This window comes from Myotis nattereri (assembly GCF_964212035.1).
Source record: "Myotis nattereri genome assembly, chromosome: 19".
NCBI lineage: Eukaryota > Metazoa > Chordata > Mammalia > Chiroptera > Vespertilionidae > Myotis > Myotis nattereri.
This window is the reverse complement of record NC_138095.1, coordinates 1,445,332-1,471,664: the sequence shown is the minus strand read 5'-3', so window position 1 is coordinate 1,471,664 and position 26,333 is coordinate 1,445,332. Positions and strand designations below refer to the sequence as shown.

Here is a 26,333-nt window from a genome sequence, read left to right as displayed (position 1 = left end):
TTTGGATCCCAAGTATTTAGTGTTATGACAAGTCTCATAAACTAGAGTGCTTACCCCCTCAAATCTAATACAAACGTGAAACGTAAAGAGAATTAGGTTCTCTTCTTCTCCCCTTGACAATGAGCATTTGAGGACACTCTAAAACAGTTCTCACAATCCACATCATTTCTGTGGTTTCAAATTAATATCAAAGTGTACAAAGAGTACTCTGCGCTGTTACAATATTTGTGATACAATATAATAGTCATAATCATCTTTTATTGATTTTAGATTTTAAAAGAATGTCTTTGCAAACCATGTTTCTCCAATATATTTTTTACAATAAACAACATTTATGAAAATATTAGTTAAATCTTTTGCAGAGGAAGTGGGAAAAAGTGAGGGGAGAATATTTCAAAACTAACCTTCAGTGTTAGGCCTACATATTTGGCAATGATTATAGAAAATTATAGATTTGTGACAGTGAAACGTCAAAAGTGCAGTGCATCCAGCCAAAAGGAATGCCAGGTCAGCTAGAGACTTGATTTTGCAAAATTAACACAGCATAACCAATGCCATTCATATTTCAAAACGGAACCAATTTTGTCTTTGTGATTTCTGACATAGTTTCTGGGCTGTGTTAGAAATTAGAAAATTCTGGCGAAGATCTTGTTACTTTCCTGTAAATCACATGAAAAACTTCATATTTTATTACTAATGGTTATTATTTTTAAATGCTGAATAGCCTCCATGGTAATATTTTCATAAAAGGGATACTTTACATTTCATTTTTTTCAACAAAAAAGTGCATCAACTTAATTTAAAAATCAGTAGTGTCAAATGTATTATTTGGGCATCTAATTTCCTTTCTATGTACCGTAGTTTATCGGCTATTGTTGTTAACCTGTGCCTAATTTATAAATTAAACTTCATCATAGCTATGTATGTATAGAAAAAATATAGCATATATACATATATGTGGTTTGGAAATATCTACAGTTTACACACCCACGGGGGGTCTTGGAATGTATCCCCATGAATAAGGGGGAAATACTGCATATTCAGGTTCATATATTTTTAAACTATTAAATAGTAGCTCTGAATAAAACCCATCAAAATCTTAAATAATCTCTGATCTGGATTAAACCATGATAGGATGAATTATTTTTTTAAATTCAAATTTATTTATTCATCAGTAAAACATATTATTTAACAATGTTCCTAGAGAATAAGCTTCCTATGTGTAAGAAGTGGTAACCTAGTTACACTGCTCTCATGGGCCATTTACAAAGCTGTGATATGCGGTATGAGGATCTCTTTCCACGCTGATGTCTGAGCAAATCATACCGAAACCAGAGATAACCATTCCTGAAACAAGGAACCATCTCTATATTAGTATTTCACTGTCATGGTGCTGCCTTGGTATTTTAAGCACAACGGATTTTTCTGAATGATTATGATAGATTAAGGCATTGTATCTCTTTTAAAAACGGTTATTGAGACGATACAGATGATAGCCCTGCTGCCTAGAAAGACACACGCTGTCCCTGGGACCCCCATCCGGAGTTCCGGCATGAGGTTAAGTTCACGATGCTCACAGCGTCTTGCCTTGATTCACCACAGGGGTCATTTTTCAGCAGCACCACATGCTGATTTCAAATGATACTGTTTACCTGCTAGGCTCTTGGCTGGATATAGAGTATTTTTCTTATTAAAAATACTTAATAATCTACTCAGTCTTTGTAAACTCTCCAAGGAGTGACTTTCCATCTTGGCAAGCACTCCCTGCGTGGCTGCTGCACTTTTCTTCCATCATCTTCTTCACGTAACTGAGTGGTCCCTTCCCTTCGAAGGAGGAAGGGTTTTTGAAGGAGCCTCCAATTCTATCCCATAATGTGAAGTACTGTCCATAGTTATAGTCGAAGAACATGTGGTGATCTGTATGATGAGCTGAGCCATTAATAAATGGCCTTAAGATTTGGGGGACACGAAAATCACCATCATGAATGGAAATTGTCCAGATGTTGACCAAGATGTACAACCCCAAATAAACCACCTTGTGCAGTGGAAAGATAAAAGGATATATGTGGTAAGGCAGACTCTGAAGGAAGCCATCCACAGGGTGAAAAGCATGACTTGCAAACGGAGTAGGAATCTTCCAGATGTGATGAGGTTTATGGATGTGCTGCAGAAGAAAAGAACACCATCAGCACTACACACTTCGCCGGTCAGCACTCAGCTGAGCTTGGCATACTCACGCTGTGGAGAAGACTTAAGCTAAACACCCCTCCGAAACTAGCAGAATCACCTTATAAAATGCCTTCCTTCTTTACTTGCCAAACAGTGAAACTTTAGGACCAACGCTCCAGACTCATAAAAAATACAAGCAAAATACACCTGGTATTTTCATCACTATGGTTACTTAGGTATTTACCATAATTAGAGGAAATTCTTGGAAATAGAGAACTAATTTATAATTGCAAACTGCTTAAATGTATACTATTTTTCCTTTTTTTTGGTCACCTCAGCTTGCCTTACATCCCACTATGGGGCACTCCACACTGCATCCCCTGCCAGAACCAGGGACCCTCATCATGGCTTCTCTCCGGACGCCCAGCCATCTTCCAACCGTCAATCTTTAGTGTCTAAGTATCATCTGAGAAGTTTGATAAAGTGACACCTGAGTTCTAGCTCCAAGACTGCGATGGATTAAGTGTAGAGTGGGAGCCAGATATCAGTTTTTAATAAGGACCCAGGTAGTCTGGGGACCCTCTTTGAAAATACTGCTAGATTGCAACACTTGCTGTAGGATTTTAGTTAGAACGAGGTATGTGGCAAATCACAATTCAGTCAATAAAATTCCATGTTCCTCAATCTGTATCAGTGGTCAATCAATATCTGTATCAGTGGAATCTATAGTTTTGTTCAAATGGGCAACAAAATTCAGTGAGAACATCAGTTGGGAACCTGGTAACTCCATCCTCCCTACTAACCCGGATCCCAGCTAGCCTCGCCTGAAGGGCGCCAGTCTGGACTAAAGGTATCTAGTGGGACTGACCCAGGATCAAGAAACTCAAATTATTCTTGAAGTTTTACACAAGGATCCTGAGTGGTGGGATTCATTGACTAAACCAACAAATCAGGTCAGGCATAGGATTTTTAAAAAATATATATATTTCTTTATTGATTTCAGAGAGGGAGGGAGAGAGGCAGAAACATCAATGATGAGAGAGAATCATTGACCGGCTGCCTCCTGCACACCTCCCCACTGGGGATCAAGCCCAGTGAGCTAAACTGGTTAGGGCAGGATTTTTCGTTTTGGTTTTTTTTGTTTTGTTTTTTTGTAAGCCACATCAGATTACTGAACTCAGGCATATTTCTATGTGGAGGAAGGGAGCGGGAGAGATAGATAGAAACATCAATAATGAGAGAGACTCATTGATTAGTTGCCTCCTGCACGCCCCCCACTGGGGATCAAGCCTGCAATCCCAGCATGTGCCCTTGACTGGAATTGAACCCGGGACCCTTCAGTCCACAGGTCGACGCTCTATCCACTGAGCCAAACCGGTTAGGGCGATTTCTGCTTTTTAAAATTAAATTTATTGGAGTGACATTGGTTAATAGGGTCATATAGGTTTCAAGCGTACAATCCTATCATACATGCTCTGTATATAGCATGGTGTGCCCACCACCCAGTGTCACATCATCTTCTGTCGTCATGTATTTGCCCCCAATTACTACCTGCCCTCCCCCTTCCCTCTGGTAACCACCATCCTGTTGTCTGTGTCTATGAGTTTCAGTTTTATATATATTCATATATACTATTGTTTTCTTTCCCTAAAAAATGATGTACCTTATACACAAGCCTATGATGAAGGCCTCTGTGGATCCAGTAGATGAGCATGTCAGTGAAGAAGAGGAAGGACAGTACACTAACAATGAGGTGAAACCAGCCTAGGAGAGAGAACAGTGCACAGTGGAATCCACAGTCAGCTCCTAGGATTAGCATTTATTTTTTACATGTCTAAATGCAAAGTATGAACCTAGACTCAAATATTACAAACTATCGGTTTTGCCAGTTAAACACATTATAAATTCATCTCCTTTGACTCTCTGGAATCTGCTCATTTCCTCTTTTTCTTCCTATAAAAACTTGGAAATGCTCCACCTAAAATCTTTTTTAATTATACTATTAAGGTATTTATACCTTAAATAAGACAAAAAAAAATGAGACAAAAAAAAAGATATTCCTGAAGCATCGGTATTATTTAAATCTCTGAGAATAATTCTATTTAATAATCTTCCTTCATAAACACGTCTTTATACATTATCTCCCTGGTTAGAATTTCATTTTTCACTAAATACCTCAAACTGAGCATTTACTCCATAACCCAGCCCTTTCTGATTTTCCCAACGTCATCTATTCCTGTCTTAACCAGGCTGGGTTACTCAACGTCCTCCCCACATCTCGGAAGTCTTGCCGCTATACCGTTACTCATCCGTTTCCATGCGTCCAGATGCCCTTCCGCCACTGATTTTCACTCACAATCCTATCACTTTTCAAAGCCTGGTGTGTGATTTCTGTTCCCTCCCTTAACTAACTGATCTTCACTTAGAAAGCAGGGGCTGGGGCTGACCCACCACTTATTGGTTGAGAAACCTGGGCGAGTTACTAAAATTCTCTGCAAACTTAATTTACTCACCATAAGGCAGAATAATAGAACCTACCTCATACAACTTACGTAGGATAAAATGAATTAAGACGTGAAAAGCTTAAATCTGTAGCTGGTACTTATTAACACTCAATAAATGTTAACTATTATTCTTACTGTTTAATACTAGACACTAGAAATGTATCTTGATGGAATAATTTCAGAATTTCACAAAAAGTGAGCTTAGTTACTATAGGACTGTTTATAATAGACAAAAGAAACACTCTAAAGGCCTAAAAATTAGAGCTCATTTAAATAAACTATGGCTATTTACAGAATGAGAAACTAACAAACATTAGATAATGCTAATATTTATAGGCATAACAATATGGGCATAGATATTGTTAACAGGAAAAAAATGGACTCCAAACCAGTATGCATAGTGAGGTTTCATTTTTATAATGTAGGTAATGAAGTATACAGGCATAGAGGACATGTCAGATGATTTACAGTTTCTGGTAGAAAGATAATTGATTTTTAAAAATCTGTATTTTCCATAATTGTCATGTATTACTTGAGTTATCTTTTTAGAAGTTTGATTTCAATACAGGGAAGCAAATGCAAAGGCTTATATATCTGATCATGCCAATCTTTCTCCAGGCACAATTTCATCTAAAACAAAGATTTAAAATTGACAGATAAACTTAAATAAATGCACATTATATGGGAAGACATAAATGCATAAAATAAAAGAATATTAACAAATATTAGAAACAACTGAGCAATTTCTAATTATTTTATATTTTTATTGATTTCAGAGAGGAAGGGAGAGGGAGAGAGAGAGAGAAACATCAATGATGTGAGAGAGTCATTGATTGGCTGCTTCCTGCACACCCTCTGCTGGGGATCGAGCCCACAAGCCAGGAATGTGCCCTTGACTGGAATTGAACCCGGGACCCTTCAGTCCATAGGCTAATGCTCTATCCACTGAGCCAAACCGGCCAGGGCTTTCCAATTATTTTAAAAGAAGGAAGAGGCAGGTTAGGCTCTGCAGAAACACCAGCGTGGGCTGGCCGTGCTATTCACTCACCGCTTGGAAAGCCTCCCACGTCATCGTACAGCTTGCTGTGACCCCTGAGCTCCAGCAGGAACAGCGCGACAGTGGGGATGCTCATCCACGGCAGGGCCTGGACAGTGAACATGATCTCTCGATAGACTTGGTTCTGAAAATGAAATTTCCGATACTTAAAAATCACTGCTCATTAAGCAACACCAGCACAGCGTTGTTTGGGGTTGGATTTTTAGAATCTCTTGTATTTTTTTTTTTAATAAAATATGTTTTTACTGATTTTTTGAGAGAGAAAGGGAGAGGGACAGAGAGATAGAAACATCAATGAGACAAACACCATCGATTGGCTGCCTCCTGTATAATCCCTACTGGGGATTGAGCCCAACTGGGGCATGTGCCCTGATGGGGAATCGAATCATGATCTCTTGGTTCCTGGGTAGATGCTCAACCACTGAGCAACACAGGCCGGCCTAGAATCTCTTTTATATCAACAAGCTAATTCCCAAAATGTTTCTATTAAAATGTTAATACGTGGGAATGGGTCAGAAAAAATTCCTTTTGTTCTGAGCAAAAACAATAAATATTTAAGATTCTCAAGCTTATTCTCCTTCCAACAAATTTATATTCTAAATTTCGATTTTACTGAATAATTATTTCTTTCATAGTTAACGTCCATCCATAATCCTCTTTTTCCTCAGTTCTTGGAGACTTGTATTTGACAAATACAAATAACTGAAACAGAGAAATGATTATAAACTAAAATTACTGTGTTTGGATCCTCTAGCTAAAGAAAAATATACATAGCAAAATTTATTTCAGTTATGAGTCAAATATAAAAATAACTACACAAATGTGTGCATTTATTTACCACTATTAGCAGAGAAATTCTTTTTTTAAAAAAAATATTTTTATTGACTTCAGAGAGGAAGGGAGCGGGAGAGATCGAAACATCAATGATGAGAGAAAATCATTGACTGGCTGCCTCCTGCACACCCCCTACTAGGGATCAATCCTACAACCCTGCATGTTCCCTTGACTAGAATTGAACCCGGGACCCTTCAGTTCACAGGCCCATGCACTATCCACTGAGCAAAATCAGCCAGGACTAAAGAAATTCTTTGTAACTAAAGTTACGAAGTACCAGGATTTTAGTTTTTTAAAAAAAGGTTGGATTCATTATTTGTTTAAATTAAGGAAGGAGATGTGGGATTAGCCCTACCAAAAACATATAACCCATCTGGGGCTGGTTTCAAAAACTTTACTTACTGCTTATAACCAATTGATCTGAGTAGCTCACAAGTTCATCACACTGTGCTTTCCTTTTACTGCATCAGTAGTTAAAATAGGTAAGAAAATCACTTACCTTCAGAAATTGTGGATGTTTCATTAAAGAATGATCAAAGATAAAATAATAGCTGAGTGTTGCAAAGACAAAATAAAGGATATAAGCCCCAAGGTTTGTCACAATCAGGAGGCTGAGAGTCTGTCGGAAGAAGCTGTCCTCTGGCCACGTGGCTGGGTATACGTATGGTGTGAAAACATAACGATCGGCAGCACTGAGAACTAGGTCCATCTCCGCACCTGGAGGAGAAACAGGTGCAACAGTTACATGCCGTCCTTTCTCAAAGCAACGTTTTCAGAAAAACGACCCGAAGTGCCTGCTTTCACAAGCATGTGTAGAAGTCAGCTCCTACCGGAACCTCCTGAATGCCCATCTTCAGAGCTAGAGGGATCTGAAGTACCATCTCTAGTCCAATCTCTTCATGCTGTAGAAGGGGGCACCAAAGCTCAGTTAGAGAAACCGAGACCCAGTAAGTTTTTTCCCTAAGGTTTAGCATTTCCATGGATAAATGGGGATCCAATTCCTTTTTAGTGTTCTTTCCTATTATGCCCAAGGGCAACACGGCAAGTAGTAAAGATGTGGAAAGCAAGGCACTAGGTACCTAGGCAAATGGTTTCCTCTTTAAGCTACAAGTTTTAGCAGCCTCTCTCCTAAAAAAAAAACCAAAACACCTCCCATTTCAGAGATTTTTGCTTCAGTGCTGAAACTTAATTTCCTAAAAGGTATCTATGTTGCCACCACAAGCAAAGAAGTCAGGCACTATCTGATCTTATGACACAAGGAAAGACCACTCTCATTGACGGAACAAGGTAGATATATTCTTAATGTTAAGCATTAGAATACATTTATTCCTTCCCCCACAAAGCAATGCTCTAGATCAGTGGTTAGCAAACTGTGGCTAGTGAGCCACATGTGGCTCTTTGGCCCTTTGAGTGTGGCTCTTCTACAAAATACCGACTTCTGCGCATGGGCCACGAAGTTTCAATCGCACTGTATGTGCGTGCCCGCACGTGGTATTTTGTGGAAGAGCCACACTCAAGGGGCCAAAGAGCCGCATGTGGCTCACGAGCCGCAGTTTGCCGGCCACTGCTCTAGATTACGGGCTAGGAAACTGGGGCCTCCGAGTCAAACCCAGAACCTGTTCCTATAAACAACAAGCACCTACCCCTCCCAGGCCTTCACCACACCATTGCCTGTGTCTATCACATGGTCTTTATCTGCTACATACTGGACCATATAAATAAGTATCAACTTATGAAATAAAATTAAAAAATTAAAATAACTCTTTACAATGTTTATATAATTACTTATTTACAGTCTATTTCCCCTACTAGATTCCCCATTGATTCCACACAAGAATTTAGACTTTTTCAAAATCATGCATACATGTAGTTTAAAATAATCACTGTAAAGTGAGATACAGAGAAGTGTTGCTTTCATACGTACAGCACAATTATCACCTCACTTCCAGCCAAGTGGGTAACCATCTTTATTCGTTCCTATGAATCCTTACAATATTTTTAAATGTAAGAGCCAACTACAAATTTTTATTTCCCCCCTTCTTTACAAAAAGTGACATATTACATACACTGTCACACATTCTTTTCTCTTACCATGTATTTTGGAGATCTTTCCATCATAAGAATATCCTCTTTTTTGTTTTTAATAAAGTAGCTTTATTAAGATACAATTTATAGGGAATGATTCAAAAGTTTTTAGCATATTCTCACAGTTGTGCAATCATCATTATCCAATTTCAGAACACGCTCACCACCTCCAAAAGAAACTCATTCTCCATACTGTTGAGCTGCTTAGATGTGTACATTGTTTGCCATCCAATTTAAGGAGTTTTGGGCCATAATTTCTTAAAACAACCATTTTACTAGTTTTTCTCTCTTCTCTTTTGGGACTCCCATTATGTGTATGGTGGTATCTTGATGGTATCCTCCAAGTCTCGAGACTGTTAATTCTTCTTCATTCTTACTTTCTGTTCCTCAGATTGGGTAAATCTCAGTTGCTCTATCTTCAAATTCTTTGTTCTCTTCACTCAAATATGATGTTAAGTTCATTTGAAACTTGTTATATTTTCAACTCTTGAATTTTCATTTGGTTCTTTTCTTTAAAAAATAAATTTTATCACTTTATTGATAGTCTCTATTTGCTGGGATATTGTTCTCTTACTTTCTTTGAGTTATTTAGATGGTGTTCTTTAAACATATCTGTAGTAGCCAATTTTAAAGTCTTTTCCCAGGAAATCTGGGCTTTCTTAGAGATTGTTTCAATTGACTGCTTCCTTGTGCATGCACAGGCCATAATTACCTGCTCCTCTGTGTGTCCCATAAGGAACCTTTTATATCACATAATGGGCAGCTCTGGAAATCAGATTCCCCATGGGCCTTCCTCAGGGTTTCATGTTGCTGTTATTTTAGTGACTTCTCCAGACTGCTTGTGTAACACCTATATTCCTTGTTGTGTGCAGCTACTGAAGTCTTTATTCACTAATGGGTGGACAGACTTTCTTAAATGCCTTAAACCATCAGCCTTTGTGGGGTGCTGTGTATAGGGCCATGCTTTCAATGTTTCCGTGGGCAGGTTACAACTCTGACTTAGCCTTCACTTCCTGCTTGCACAGACCTGCAGGGTCAGCCAGAAGTGAGAGATTAGGGCCTTCTTCCATCTTCTTGGGTACACAACCCTTCCCGTGGATATCATTCTGGATTCCCAACAAAATGTTAGAGCTTTGCAAAGACTCCTATGGACATTCCTCAGTGTTTCCTTTTAAGAGTTTTGGTCTGGCTCTTGTTAGTGCCAACTGTCTCCTAAAACTATGAGGTTAAGCAATCACCACCGATTTTCTTGACAAAAACCTTGGGGATAAAGAAGAACCTTGAAAATAAAGTTTTTCAGAGAACTGCCAGAGAGGTCAAATAGTGAAAATTCTCTGGGTTGGGGCTTTTTGGGGAACTGCAAACCTGTCCTGTCCCTTCCAGGGTTGCTAGGCTGCAGTGCTTCACAACTCCTACAGATGTAAGGCTAATTTTCAAGGCTCCCACAAAGCTGGGGGAAGGGGACAGAAATAAGGAAAGCTAAAATGCCACAAAGCTCCCTGCTCTTTCTGTGTCTCAGTCATTTTTCTAGAATAAACCTTCCTAGGATTATTGTAAATCTTTAATTCCTAGAGTTCTACAAACATTGATCTTGGCAACTTTTGTCAGTGTTTTGTTGCTTTTATAAAAAAGCAGACTTTCCGAGGAGGTTCTTACTCTGCTATTCTGGAAGTCACCATCTCCTTTTTTATAGTACAAGGCTACCATCTTTTTTTTTTCCATGAAACATTTGGTTTCAGATGTATTTTGCAATTCAGAATTTCTAGATTTCTCCAAGGTAAAAACATCTTCCTGCTAGTAAACACAAATATTTGTTTAGAAAAATGAATATTCACATTAAATGGATGCACACTGCAAACAGTATAATAATTTATATAGTAACTATATGTAGTAATAAACAAATATAGAATTGTATAGACTAAAACAGTTATTACTTCTATTTTTAAAGGAAAATATTCGGTAAACTTTCAAATACATTCCAAAGTTAAATAACTGCATGTATGTGTGTCTATATATGTAATACATTTTCATGAAATCTGGTAGCTGGAGGATCTTGTAGAGAAGGGCCCATGAGGTTAGAATTAGACATTGATGATGGGCCAGGATCAGGATTCTCAAGTGAAAAAGCAACGCTACTCAAGATGGCCTCCTGAAAAGATTTCTACCAATGTCATCTGTCATATTAAATGTTTCTGCTCCACCAATGCTGTTTGTCACCATAATACCTTCAGTAATTTTTCCATTTGTATTCGTAATGTAGCCACCAACGCAGGCATGACTTTCTTCATGCTTGCGTTTAACAATCTTTCAGTAGTTTCCCCACCATCCAAGAATGCATAACGGAAGCATCGCGATCGATGTCCAACATTTCTTCAATGTCAGATTCTGCTGACTTATTTATGGTTTCGGCTGTTAAAATATCTGGTCTACTTAATGAAGTCAGGTATCATCTTCTCATTGGTGATACAAAATGTTGCAAAAATCCTTATTTGCAGGTTCATTTTCAAACTTTATTGTCACTACAGTGTTTAGCATTTAATAATGCGGATTTATCAATATCATTTCAAGCATTAGCAATTTGGAAAACAAGATCTTTATGATTGACTTTTTTATCTTCTAGAATTTTTTTCCTTTTTATTAAATTTATTGGGGAGGCACTAGTTAACAAACTTATACAGGTTTCAGGTGCACAATTCCACAGCACATCATCTGTATACTGTGTGTTCACCACCCGCAGTAAAATTTCCATCCATCACCTTTTATCCCCTCTATACCGTCCTCCCCTCCTCTCCCCCTACAATCACCACTGTGCCCATGTCCATGGGTTCTTTTATTCTCTTTTGCTCAATCCCTCCATGCACTGTCCCCCCACCCCAAGCCCACTTCCCTCAATAGTTATCAGCCTACTCTCTATCTATGAGTCTGTTTGTTCATTAGATGATATGGTATTTGTCTTTCTCTGATTGGTTTATTTCACTGAGCAGAATGCTCTCCTGCTGGGGTCCAACCCCAGCAGGTCCAGGGGTCCCCAAAGGTGTGGACAGAGTCAGCGAAGAAGGAATGACACAGAGTCAGCGTTCAGTTGATCAGCAGCCTAGCCAGGATCTCTAGCCAAGCTCTGGTCAGGATCTCCAGCAAAGTTCTGGTTAGGATCTCCAGCCAGGTTCTGTAGCCATGTTCTCTCGCTAGGTTCTCTAGCCAGGTTCAGTTGCCAGGTTCTGTGGCCAGGTTCTGTCTAGTTTCTCCAGCCAAGTTCTGTAGCCAGGTTCTGTCCAGGATCTTTTGCCATGTTCTCTTGCTAGGTTCTGTCTCTAGGTTCTGTGTCCTGTTGTCTTGTCACATCTGTATTTATACCAGTTGATTCCAAACCTATCAAACTCTATCCCAAAGGTTAGGGCGTTTCTTATCTCCATTCCAGAGAGTAAAGATTATGTAGGTGTAAGTGTGATTGTTCGTAGTTAAAGTGATTAACTACCCGCCTGGCACTTAGTTAAGGGGTTTTATTCCCTCCCTAACTTCAGGGGAAAATCCCTACCTGGGGAAACAACCTTTCTCGGAGAGGTGACCTTGGTTAAAACACATAGTGCCAAGAAGGTGAGCAAACATATTAAGAACAGTATGCCATATATGCCAGGTCCCTTGAAACATATGCAGTGCAGATGTTCCTTCCCTGCAGCGACTGTGTCAAGCAGCAAGGATGGACCGGCTCCCAGCACTCTCCAGGTCCATTCATCCTGTCACAAAGGGTAAAATTTCCTTCTTTTTTTTTTTATAGCCAAGTAGTATTCCATTGTGTAAATGTACCACATATTTTTTTATCCAATTATCTACCAATGGGCATTTGGGCTACGTCCAAATCTTGGCTATGGTAAATAATGCTGCAATTAACACAGGGGTGCATATATTCTTTCAAATTAGTGTTTCAGGATTCTTTGGATAAATTCCTAAAAGTGGAAAAGCTTTTTATTTTTAATTGAGTTTACTGGGGTCATAATGGTCTGTAAAACCATGCAGATTTCAAGTTACAACTCAATAAAACATCATCTGTACACTGCATTGTGTGCCCACTGTCCCAAGCAAGTCTCTTTCCATCCCCATTTTCCCTACCTTTGCCCACTTCTACCTAGTCCCCACGGCCCTTTCCCTCTGGTTATCGCCACACTTTTATCTGCATCTATGTGTTATGTATACATGTGTGGGGTTTCTTTTTCTGGTGCTAATTTGTAGGTCTCTGTTAACTACTGCAGGTATTACAAATACTTATTTTTCCCAGAGTGTAACACACCGTGGTATAAAGGCTGTATCTCAGTCACAGGGGGTGGAAAGCAAATGGAAAAAACATTATTTTAACAAAAAAGTTGAGGAGAGTGCACTAAAGAGCTGTCTAGGATGTGTTACTGAATCAGGCTGAAGATTTTTGGCATAAAGATGCCCAGGAATTTTGTGAGACTGATTCAAACACTTTAGGTCAGTGATGGCGAACCTATGACACGTGTGTCAGAGGTGACACGCAAACTCATTTTTTTGGTTGATTTTACTTTGTTAAATGGCATTTAAATATATAAAATAAATATCAAAAATATGTCTTTGTTTTACTATGGTTGCAAATATCAAAAAATTTCTATATGTGACACGGCACCAGAGTTAAGTTAGGGTTTTTCAAAATGCTGACACGCCGAGCTCAAAAGGTTTGCCATCACTGCTTTAGGTGGTGGTTTTTTCTATCACTGCCAACTTTATCTGTGTGTGTCTGAAGCACTGGTGTTGCTCCTGCAGTCTGAAGTAGCTTTTGGAATGTAAAACAAATACAGAACTATTTCATCACCATTGAAAATTTATTCAGCATTCAGGTCTTCATCAGATATCTCAGCAAATTCATCAAGGTAATGTTTAGCTACTTCAGGATCAGAGTATTTATCAGACTTTCAGATATTTTTCACCACACTGCTTCCTAAATTTCTGAATCTTTCCTTCTTAATACTACTGTTAGTGTAGGTAGCTAGATATTATTAAAGAAAGGGAGCAAAGTAAATGAGATATTATTAAGCCTAATAAACCAGGGAGCTGAACTGGACAATAAGCTGGCTTGCTTCCCTAGGAAGTTACAGTTTCACACACCCCATTGGGAACTACAGGTCTGTGCCCCACATATCACTGGGGGGAATCTATACTAATAAAAGGGAAACATGCAAATTGACCATCCCTTCACTACACCCACCAGCCAATCAGGGCAAGTATGCGAATTAACCCAGCAAAGATGGCGGTGGCCACAGAGCTGGAGGCTTGGGTTGCCCCCGGTGACGTAGGAAGTCAAGCTTCCCACCTCCCCTGGCCACCACTGAAGGAGTGGCTGGGAGCCTGGGTAGCTGGGGACAAAGCAGGCTTCCATCCCGTCCTGGCCTCCGCTCAAGGAGGGACTAGGGGCCTGAGACTCTGGGGAGCCATGGCCAGCCTGCAAACAGCCCTCAGCCCCTCACCCAGGTTGGCCAGGCACCCCAGCGGGAACCCCCATCCTGAAGGGGGTGTGGCCAGCTTGAAAACAGCCCTCAGTCCCTCACCCAGGCTGGCCAGGCACCCCCAGCGGGGACCCTCACACCATGGGGGCGTGGCTGGCCTGCCATCACCACAGGCCCCTCGCCCAGGCTGCCCCACACCCTAAGGGAACCCCCACCCTCATCTGGGACACCCTTCAGGGAAAACCAGCCGGCCCCCACCCTTCAGGGAAAAGAGTAATATGCTAATTAGACTGGGAGACCTTCTAGGAAATCTTCCAGACGTTCTTCTGGACAAAGCCATGGTGGCAGGGCCAAGGTAGAGGCGGTTAGAGGCCAAGAGGGGAGGGCAGTTGTGGGTGATCAGGCCAGGATGGGATGGCAATTGTGGGTGATCAGGCCAGCGGGGGGGGGGGAGGGAGGGAGGCAGATGGGGGTGAGAAGACCAGCAGGGGGGCCAGTTGGGGGTGAGCAGCCTGGCAGGGAAGGCAGTTGTGGGAAAGCACACTGGCAAGGGGGGCAGTTAGGGGTGATCAGGCTGGCGGGGGGGGGGCATTTGGGGGCGAGCAGGCCAGCAGGCAGAGTGGTTAGGGGCAATCATGCAGGTAGGCAGGTGAGCAGTTAGGAGGCAGCAGTCCCGGATTGTGAGAGGGATGTCTGACTGCTGGTTTAGCCCCGATCCCTATAAACTGGCAGTAGGACATCCTTCCAGGGGTCCCAGATTGGAGAGGGTGCAGGCCGGGCTGAGGAACGCCCCCCCCACACCTGTGCATGAATTTCGTGCACCGGGCCACTAGTCTATATATATAAAGAGGTAATATGCTAATTGGTCTTAACGGTGTCCCAGTCATGACCGGTCAACAAGGTGGGCGGGGTTGTGGGGCCACGTGGCGGGACTCTGGGTCGAGTGAGATTTTGTCCCACCCAGGCAGACTCCCCTGCAGCCCCACAGCCAAATCCCAAAGTGGACCCGGGGTTTACTAAACTTTATTGGAGCTGCTCCCCACATCCCCACCCCCTGCCCCAGGACCATGCTGCCCGGAGCAGGGCAGCCCAGCTGCCTCCTAACAGGCGGCCCACGAGAGCAGAGTGAAGCGGGGGCAGCAGGGAGCCATGGAGGGGCAGGGCAACCAGAGCCGTTTCCGGGAGTCTGAGGAGAGCACCTGACAGGAGCCCAGGCTGCAAAGAAGAGGAAGCAGCCACAGGGAGCTCTTCCAATCCCCCTGCATGGACACCCTACCCCAGCCTCTGCACCCCTGGGGGACAGGGAAGCTGACAGGTCCGGGAGAAGAACCAGACTTGGAGGTAGCTGCACCCCACATCTCCAACTCCCAATCTCTTCCCCCCGCTACCCCCGCCAGGGGTGCCCACAACAATAGTACACCAGCGATGACCCGTCAGCACCCCGAGGCAACTGGGGCCCCTGGCCCGCCGCTGTCAGGTCCCTACCACTGGGGCCGGGCACGCCTCTCCTCCCTACAACTCCAGATCCGGGTGGAGGCAGGCCCGAGCAGCCCCCCAGGGTCAGACCCATCCCCCCACTCGTTGGGGTTCTTATCCCAGCATCAAGAAGGGTTCAGGAAATCTGGAGAAGGCTGTGCGTAGATTAAATAGGAGTCCAGAGACGAAGCATAATTTTGAAAGGCATTTGGGGGTCAGAGGAGCCTAGTTTAAAGGAAACTAAGATCTAAGTTTTAAGTTCTCCTCATCTCAGGATCCCATGCATTTTATTAACACAACTTGTCCTGAGGTGAGGCAGAGATATACACTTCAAAGGGTCAGTGTTTCCAATACAGAGGCATTAGAATGCGGGAACTAGCCTACGGGAATTAGCTGTTCAGGTGTTTGGCCAGTAGGAGGCAATAACATGTAGATTAAGATGCCCTGAGCTGTTTGGCAGCCAAGCAATCATCCCTTTTCAGGTTTGGGGAAATGCCTTTAGCCATTACCAACAGGTGACTACATGTGTGACTCAACCCTGTTGAGTCCCCAAGTTCCATCAACCTTTTGATGAAATGCTTGAAATTATGACATGCTGGAATTGGCTTCTGGCACCCCATGCCCCCCACCCCCCGTCACAGCAGCAGCACTGTCTCTGCAGTGGAAATGCACTGAACCTCGCTGGGGGCCGCAGCTAAACCTGCCCTCCTAGCTTGCCTGGCCCCACCCTGGCTTGGCTCCAGCCCCGCCCTGTGCACTTACAGCTGTGAAACAGCCACATTTAAAGAATGGCGCCAAATGGGGAGGTTTGACTGTTACTCCCCCTTTGGCCTCCCCGCCCCCCTAGTGCCCCCCGACCCCCCACCAGCACCTCCAGGAAAGACGACCGCTACAGGGCTGCTGTCCAGAGCCTGCCCTCCAAGGCTTACCGAACCCTCTGCAAAGCTTTGAAACCTACAGTCCCAGGAAACAATCAGGCCCTCCTCCCCAAATCAGCACCTGCTACCTGCAAGGGTACCCGTGGGCAGTTGGGGGCAAGCAGGCCGGTGGGAGAGGGCAGTTGGAGACGGGCAGGACGGCAGGCAGATTGGTTAGGGGAGATCAGGCAGGCAGGCAGGCAGGTGAGTGGTTAGAAGCCAGCAGTCCCGATTGTGAGAGGGATGTCTGACTGCCAGGCCCAAAGGGTCCCAGATTGCAGGCCAGGCTGAGGGACCCCCCGCCTCGTGCACGAATTTCATGCACCAGGCCACTAGTAGAACAATAAAGGGGAGGGAAGCACGTGTACAGTAGAAGCAAAGGTAGCGAACTCAACCTGGGAAAGAATGGGATTGGTTAAGGGACACAGGACCCTGGAAGGTCTAGGAAGTGAACTGGCTAGAGGGAGGACGCAGTGCCAGCCAGGAAATACTGGAAATTGTTTGGTTAGTTTGAAGGAGTGCCTGATCCTTCCCAACCCCAAGATAATATAACCAGCCTAACAAAGACAAAGGGCAGCTGCCTCTCTCCCGCCTTCCTTCCCTCCCAGGAACACGGGCTTGCCTCATTTGCTCACGCAAAATGTCCGGACACTGCCCTATTCTGGGCCTGTTGAAGACAAGGCTGAAGTTTTTTCAGAGCATGACAGTGTTGGCCTTGCGACAGCCCTTTGCATTTACTTCAGCTTCAATAAACTTTATCACCTATTCTCCCAGATGTGGGTCTCCTAGATGCTTTCCTTGTGACTCCATTTCCAGTGGCAATACTAACATTCATCTTTAGCAGCACCTCTTCCTGATATATTCTAGTTTATGTCATGATCAACAAAGCAATCAGTGGCATTTATTTACCTCCTTATCAAATTTACTTAATGAAAACATGGTTAGGATCATCATTTTCTAACCCATGAAATGTTGTTTTTTTTTGTTAAATATATTTTATTGATTTTTTTACAGAGAGGAAGGGAGAGAGATAGAGAGTTAGAAACATCGATGAAAGAGAAACATCGATCAGCTGCCTCCTGCACATCTCCCACTGGGGATGTGCCCGCAACCCAGGTACATGCCCTTGACCGGAATTGAACCTGGGACCTTTCAGTCCGCAGGCCGACGCTCTATCCACTGAGCCAAACCGGTTTCAGCGGTTTTTTACTTTTCATCCTTATCAGTCCTCATTGCCAGTGTAAAACATCTGCAATCTATCTTCCTGTTCTTCCCTTTTTTAAAAATATATTTTTCATTGATATCAGAGAGCAATGGAGAGGGAGAGAGAGATAGTAACATCAATGATGAGAGAGAATCATTGATCAGCTGCCTCCTGCAAGCCCCATACTGGGGATGGAGCCTGCAACCCAGGCACATGCCCTGACCAGGAATCGAAACGTGACCTCCTGGTTCATAGGTCGACACTCAACCACTGAACCATACCAGTCAGGCCTGTCTTTCTATTCTTAGAGTCACTTATTCTTCAGTACAATGCTTCACAGACATACCAGGCACAAGCTCTTACAATACCTCCATGTCCTTTAATGTTACTAATCACAGATGTTTCCATTCATTCTGTTATTCACAGATTACCTTTATTTTTTATTTTCACATGTAATTAAACTCAAACTAACAAAACAGTACAAACAAAAAATAGAGGAAGGACCTGGTAGGTACACCAAGATCAGCTGGAGTCAAGTTTTGCTATTAAATGACTTTGAACACCATTTTTTAACATTTTAATCCTCACCTGAGGATATGCTTTTATTGAATATTTTAGAGAAATATAAATGTGAGAGAAACATTGACTGGTCGCCCCCATATGTGTCCCAACCAGGGATTGAAACCACAATCTAGGTATTGCTCTAAACAGGAATTGAACCCACCACCATTCTGACATACAAAATGATGCTCCAACCATTGAGCAACCTGACCAGGGCAGAGGGTCAAATTTTAAAAGAACTTTTGGTTGTCAGTCAGGTCTTTCCAGACTTTGAAACTGTGGCTAAGGGACTGTGGGACCTACGTTCCTTTGTGTGATTTCTCTGTTGTTTATTCAACCTACATATAGACACCTGGATAGAAACTAACCTTTGCTATTACTAGTCAAGCAATGCTACAATGACTAACCCTATATTGGTAAACTCCTACAATCAAAGAACTTCTAGGAGTTCTTTGAGTAACTGCAAAGGTCAAAGAGTAATTGCACTGGTAGCTTTAGTAAATATTGTTAAATTTCATCTCATAGGAGTTGTGCTACTTTGCAAGTCCATAGTAATGTAGGATAGTCCCTATTTCCATACAACATTAACAACAGAGAATATCATCAAACTTTTGGATATTCATTAATCTCATAGCAAAGAAATGATATCTTGCTGCATATTTATTTGTAAATTAATCTTTATTGTTGAGATTACAGATGTCCCTCTCCTCCCTTCGCCCATAGCTCCCCTTCACCCAGGACCCAACCCACCCTATTGTCTGTTTCCATAGGAAATGCATACATGCATATAAGATCTTTGTTTAATCTCTTCCCGCCCCTCCCCCACAGCCTCTTCCCTCTGAGAATCATCAATCTGTTCCATTTCTATGCCCCTGATTCTATTCCATTCACCAGTTTATTCTGTTCATCAGATTTTTTATTCATTTGATTTTTAGATTCAATTGTTGATGGATATGTATTTGTTGCCACTTTGTTGTTCATATTTTTTATCTTTACTTTTTTCTTCTTCTTCCTCTGCTTAAAGAATACCCTTCAGCATTTCATGAAATACTGGTTTGGTGGTGATGAACTCTTTTTGCTTTTTCTTGTCTGTGAAGCTCTTTATCTGACCTTCAATTTTAAATGATAGCTTTGCTGGGTAGAGTAATCTTGGTTGTAGGTTCTTACTATTCATCCCTTTGAATATTTCTTGCCACTCCCTTCTGGCCTGCAAAGTTTCTGTTGAGCAATCAGCTGACGATCGTGTGGGCACTCCCTTGTAGGTAACTAACTGCTTTTCTTTTGCTGCTTTTAAAATTCTCTTTGTCTTTGGCCCTTGGCATTTTAATTATGATGTGCCTTGGTGTGGTCATCTTTGGATTCCTCTTGTTTGGGACTCTCTGTGCTTCCTGGATTTATAAGTCTATTTCTTTCACCAGGTAGGGGAAGTTTTCTGTCATTATTTCTTCAAATAGGTTTTCAATATCTGGCTCTATCTCTTTCTTCTGGCATCCCCATAATTCGGATGCTGGTACACTTGAAGTTGTCCCAAAGGCTCCTTACACTATCTTTATATTTTTGGATTCTTTTTTCTTTTTGCTCTTCTGGTTGGGATTTTTGCTTCCTCTTATTTTAAATCATTGATTTGATTCTCAGGATCCTCTAGTCTACTGTTGAATCTCAGTATATTATTCTTTATTTCAGTCAGTGTATGCTTAATTTCTGACTAGTCCTTTTCCATTCTGTTGGCATTCTAAGATCCTTAAAAGTCTCACTAAATTCCTTGGAGGTTTCTAGAAGATTCTTGAGTAACCTTATAACTGTGGTTTTGAACTCTACATCCAGTAGTTTGCTTTCTTCCATTTCTTTCATTTGTGCCATGTTTCTTTGTCCCTGTATTTTGGCTGCTTCCCTGTGTTTGTTTCTATGTAAGTCTCCTTGAGTTGATAGAGTGGCCTTGTGTAGTAGGTGTCCTATAGGGCCCAGTGGCTCAGCCTCAGCAATCACCTGAGGTAGACACTCTTGATGGGCTATATGCACAATTTTGTTGTAGTTGAGCCTTAATTGCTGTTGGTGTCACTGGGAGGAATTGACCTCAAGGCCAATTGGCTGTGGGGACCAGCTGTGTCTACAATGGAAGAGCTGTTGTGCAGGAGACACCCTAATGGAGTAGGACTTGCTTCAGTGGGGCTTTGGTGCTCACTGAGTCTACCCCTTGAGTGTGTTGCTTATGGATGTGTAGAGTTGTAATCTGATATGGTCTCACAATGATCACTGGGTACACTGGCTCTTGGGTCTCCAGGAAGGGGCAGTCAGCCAGTGCCTGGGGCCACCCAGCAGGAGCTACAGAGAGATCTTCAGATTCCTCCTCTTTGTATTGGGTTTGGAAGTGCCCAGACGAGGCCAAGCTGTGAAGCAAGGCAGGCAAGCTGGTGCTGGTGCTGGGACTTGGGCCTTTTACTGATAGGGTTAGGGCTCCCTGACCCAGCTACAGCTTGTTTGACAGAGTTTTAGCTTGAGAAAGGACAGGCCATTCATATGCAAAAGCCACTGACTACAGCTTGGGTGGGGTTGTAAATTGGGTGGGCCAGGTCTCAGGGAATCACCAGGGCCGAGCAAACAGAAATGGCTGCCACTCAGCCCTGCACTGGAGCAGGCCCTACACTGGAGCAGTTCCTGCACAGGAACAATGACCGCTGTGAGCACCAGTCCGGAAGAAAGCCACCCCCAAGTTCCTGCTCCAATGCCAGACAGTCCAGTTTCTCCCCATGTTTCTGGGTCCTCCAGAGTCTCTCCTGGCGCTGGAGCTCAGAGGAAGTGAGAGCTTGTAAATTCAGTTTGTGGCCTTTTAAGAAGAGCTGCTGGGTCTCCAGCAGCCTGTGTGTCACTCAGCCCCAATCTCCACTGGTTTTTACAGTCCATAGTTCTTAATGCCCATAGGGCTTTCTTTCCCCAGCTGTGGAACCCTGGGCTAGGGGTCTGGTGTGGAGCTGGGACCTCTTGTCCTCTGGGCGGCCCCCACAGAGGCCATCTCCCTCCCGATTAAAAAAGCGGCACACTCGGCCGGACCAGCCCGTCCCATGCTCAGCAGCTCCTTCCAGTCTCGGTGCGCTTTCTTCTTTACCGCTCTGGCTGCAGGACTTCCACTCAGCCAGCTTTCCATTGGTTCTGGATGATAGCTGTTCTGTATTTTAGTTGTAATTTTGATGTGGTTGTGGGAGGCAGCAGGTGCCGCCATCTTGCTTCTCCTTGCATATTTATTTTATATTTTGTCTTGTTGTAAGTGAGGTTGAACATCATTTTATCTATTTAGAATAATTTGTATTTTTTTTGTAAATTATCTGTTTTTGTCCATTGCCCATTTCCCCACTGGGTTTTTAGTCTCTTAAAATCAAATTCTAAAAGCTCTTTATGTATTAGGGTGTTTGTGATATGAGTTGGACATATTTTTTTCTCACTGAAATAAAATTTTAATTAATACCAAATGGCAGATATTGACATGTATCATTCATCATTCATTGTTAATCATTCAATAATTAAATATCAAACACTGCTTTAGGTAATGAGCAAAGATTAAAATGAAATTAAACTTTTCATACATAGTTAATTTTAATTATACAAACCTATCTACATAAATAAAAACAGGTAAACTAAATTGTCAATATTTTACATATGCATTCGAAAAACCTACTTTATTATATAACAGATTTTTGGCTTTAAAGGACATCCCTCACCTGAATCAATCCGTTATATTGAGGTTTAACTAGATCAGCGGTTCTCAACCTGTGGGTCACGACCCCTTTGGCGGTCAAACGACCCTTTCACAGGGGTCACCTAAGACCATCCTGCATATCAGATATTTACATTATGATTCATAACAGTAGCAACATTACAGTTATGAAGTAGCAACAAAAATAATTTTATGGTTGGGTCACAACATGAGGAACTGTATTTAAAGGGCCAGAAGGTTGAGAACCACTGAACTAGATGGTAAACCAGTGCCTGGATGGGAGGAGGAAAAGTGCCTCAGTCAATCTACAGGCAGTTTTCAGAATTTTGGTTTCGATTCATTCTATTTGCTAAATGTTGCAAGTGGACATTTATTAACATATTGATGTAATTTCTTACATCTAATACAAAATCTTCTGAAATCAATAACACTATTGCAAAAATGCAACTCAATTTTGAAGTTTGGATTCAAATCCACATCTATAAAGTGGTGACAACATATCCACATTATAGACTGTTTAAGATTTATAGACTAAGAACACAGTTTTGAGGCATGATCTGATACACAGCACAGAAAATAGTCAATTTATAGGAGCTATTATTACTACTGTAATGGGAGCCAAAGATGAGTTAAAACTACCTCAACCTAACTAAAAATAAGGTGCCACTTGATTTTTCTTTGAAAAATAATTAGCAGTCAATTAAACATTGGTAATACTAAAATATTAATATTTGTTATATACTATGTATTATAAATATTAACTCATTCAACTCTTTGAAGAAACCCCAAGAGTTAGGTACCATTTTTTTTATTTTACAGATGAAACTGGGCACAAAAAATTCAAGTAACTTGCTCAGGACAGTCAAGTAAAACAATGGCTGAGCATTGACCTATGAACCAGGAGGTCAAGGCTTGATTCCTGGTCAGGGCACATGCTCGGGTCAGGGGCGAGCAGAAGGCAGCCAATCAATGATTCTCATCATTGATGTTTCTCTCTCTCCCTTCCTCTCTGAAATCAATCAATAAATATATTTAAATAAAAAAAAATACATGAAGTCTGGTTGTAAAATCCACTGATTTTAACCAAGTTCTACTGCCTCTTCATCACTCTCAACTCTTTAGCTCTTTAATTTTTTAAATTCTCAGTGACTCTACAAGCTCATATAATTTTGCGTATCATTTTAAGGGGCTGACCTTAGGGGCTCTACAAACCTGAAGTTAAAGACATCTGCCAGATGGAAGAATATACCGTGTTCATGGATTGGTAGAATCAACATCCTTAAAATGTCCATACTACCCAAAGCAATCTATAAATTCAATGCACTTCCCATTAAAATACCAACGACATATTTCACAGACCTAGAACGAACTCTCCAAAAATTCACCTGGAATAAAAAGAGACCCCGAATAGCTGCAGCGATCCTGAGAAAGAACAAAGTAGGTGGGATCTCAACACCAGATATCAAGCTGTATTACAAAGCCACTGTTCTCAAAACTGCCTGGTACTGGCGCAAGAATAGGCATATAGATCAATGGAATAGAATAGAGAGCCCAGAAATCGATCCGAACCATTATGCTCAATTAATATTTGACAAAGGAGGCAAGAACATGCAATGGAGTCAAGACAGTCTCTTCAATAAATGGTGTTGGGAAAATTGGACAGATACATGCGAGAAAATGAAACTAGACCACCAACTTACACCATACACAAAAATAAACTCAAACTGGATAAAGGACTTAAATGTAAGATGGGAAACCATAAAAATACTAGAGGAATCCAAAGGCAACAAAATCTCAGACATATGCCGAAGCAATTTCTTCACCAATACATCTCCTAGGACATTGGAAACTTAAGAGAAAATAAACAAATGGGCGACATCAAAATAAAAAGCTTCTGCATAGCAAAAGAAACGATCAACAAAACAACAAGAAAGCCCACTGCATGGGAAAACACATTTGCCAATGTTTTCACCGATAAGGGTTTAACCTCCATCATTTATAGGGAACTCATACAACTTAACAAAAGGAACATAAACAATCCAATCAAAAAATGGGCAAAGGACCTAAATACACACTTTTTAAAAAGGACATTCAGAAAGCCAAGAGACATATGAAAACATGCTCAAAGTCACTAATCATCCGAGAGATGCAAATCAAAACAACAATGAGATATCATCTCACACCTGTCAATGGCTATCATCAAGTCAACAAACAACAAGTGCTGGAGAGGATGCGGAGAAAAGGGAACACTCGTGTACTGCTGGTGGGAATGCAGACTGGTGCAGCCACTATGGAAGACAGTATGGAGTTTCCTCAAAAAGTTAAAAATGGAACTCCCATTTGACCCAGTGATCCCACTTCTAGGAATATATCCCAAGAAACCAGAAACACCAATCAGAAAGGATATATGCACCCCTATGTTCATAGCAGCACAATTCACCATAGCTAAGATCTGGAAACAGCCTAAGTGCCCATCAGTAGATGAATGGATTAGAAAACTGTGGTATATCTACACGATGGAATATTATGCTGCTGTAAAAAAGAAGGAATTCTTACCATTTGCAACAGCATGGATGGAACTGGAGAGCATTATGCTAAGTGAAATAAGCCAGTCAATGGAAGAAAAATACCACATGATCTCACTCATTTATGGATAATAAAGAGCATTATAAACTGATGAACAAAAATAGATACAGAGGCAGAGCAGCATGGGACAGACTGTCAAACTACAGCAGGAAGGCTGGGGAGGGTTGGGGGGCTGGAGGGGGAGGTAAGAGATCAACCGAAGGACTTGTGTGCATGCATATAAGCGTAACCAATGGACACAAGACACTGGGGGGTAGGGGAGGCCGGGGGAATGTCAAGGGGGGAAAAAAGGAGACATGTAATAGCCTTTGTAATACTTTAAGCAATAAAACAAAATTTTTTAAGAAAGTCAAAAAAATAAAGACATCTGCCAGAAATAGCTTATAATAAATATTATTTTACCTTTGCAACAACGAAGAAATCTTTTCCTAAAATGTAATTATCAATAAAACACAATTAAGCTTATAATGACTGAGCCTACCATTACTATTTTGCTTTACCTTAAAAGTATAGTATATAGCTAAAACTTATTAAGAACCAAGTATTTTTAAAGCACTTTTATGTATTCCATTGCTTAATTCTCATAACCTCATTTCTCATAGCCCTAGTAATATTTAAAGCACTTTTATGTCTTCCATTGTTTAATTCTATAACCCCCATTTTCTAGATGGGAAACTAAGATCAGCAGTATCTAAGTAACTTGCTCAGTAACCACAGAAACAAGCAGCAGCTGGGAGGTATGCTCCAGAGTCTGTCTACTTAGCTATTCCATCAGGTTATCTCTGGAGATATGACACGTGCAGATGGGAAACTGAGATGCTATGTTAAGTACAATACACAATGAATGGAAAGCACTCTTTAGAGGTAAAGGGTCATGCACTTCTGACTGGTAGGTATTTAGCATTACAAAGTTAAGGGGAAAAAGAAAGGAAGGTGATATAAATTCAGGTGCTACCGGGCTTGGCTAAACATGCCCAGCCACCCAAGCTTCCCACGTTGGAAACTTTATCCACAACCGAGGCGATGTCTTCTACCCGACCCCGATGCGCTCGGCTCTCCTTGGAGGACGCTAAGCTGGTGGATTCCCTCCTCTCTAACCTCCTCCACGGGGGCTCCCCCCGCGCCCCCGGCCGGTCAGCGGGAGTCCCTTCCCCTAAAAACAAGCGGAGCCTCTGTCCACCGAGAGGGAGGCCCTCACAGGCGCAGCAGCGCCCGGGACGCCTTCCCTGCACAGGGGCCGCCGCCGCCGCCACCAGCACGTCCTCTTCGCCAGCCCCTCCCGCCAGCCAGGCCTTCTCGGCGCCGGAACGCCGCTCCAGCCGGGCAGCGGCCCCGAGGCCCCCCGCCCCCCGCCGGGCCAGCGGCGGCGTCCCAGCCCCGTCCCGTTCCCCGGTGTCCGCTCACCTGCCGCCCCCGTGTGCACCTGGGAAACCGCGCAGGTTCCCGGGCCCGCGGCCGGCCGGCGGAGGAGCCCCGGGTCCGTTCCGCCCGCTCCCCGGGACGGCCGGTGCCGGCCTCAGTGCGGCCCCACCCGCCCCGCTCCCCTCCGCGCCCGCCGCCCCCTACCTGGGAGCTCGGCCGCGGCTCGGGCGGCGGCGCTGCGCATCCAGCGGTGGGTCCGACTCACTGGCCGGGGCCGGGCCGGGCCGCCTAATGATGCTGCCTACGGGGGCGGGGCCAGGACCCCCGAGCCGCCAGCCAATCAGGGGCCGCGGCCATAAGCTGATATGACGGCGGATCGCGTGACTGGGCCTCGGCGCTCAGCGCGGTCACGT

At 42.7% G+C, this 26,333-nt stretch overlaps 1 protein-coding gene across 1 annotated transcript; it reads right to left on the bottom strand.

The window, feature by feature from the left end:
- Window positions 1–26,333, bottom strand: SC5D (sterol-C5-desaturase). The gene is made up of 5 exons (XM_081114112.1): window positions 26,125–26,333; window positions 7,064–7,281; window positions 5,722–5,854; window positions 3,833–3,933; window positions 1–2,164 (listed from the first exon to the last, which is right to left on the bottom strand). Exons 1-5 carry the CDS (start codon window positions 26,162–26,164, stop codon window positions 1,709–1,711), a joined length of 948 nt encoding a protein of 315 aa, XP_080970238.1. The 5' UTR covers window positions 26,165–26,333; the 3' UTR covers window positions 1–1,708.

Excerpts from the sequence above, each read along its gene's own strand:
- SC5D (XM_081114112.1), bottom strand. The coding sequence starts at position 26,164 with ATGCGCAGCGCCGCCGCCCGAGCCGCGGCCGAGCTCCCAG. Across the intron at positions 7,282-26,124 it reads AGCCGCGGCCGAGCTCCCAG|GTGCGGAGATGGACCTAGTT; the intron begins GTAGGGGGCGGC and ends TTTCTCCTCCAG. Across the intron at positions 3,934-5,721 it reads CGTGGGAGGCTTTCCAAGCG|GCTGGTTTCACCTCATTGTT; the intron begins GTGAGTGAATAG and ends TCTCTCTCCTAG.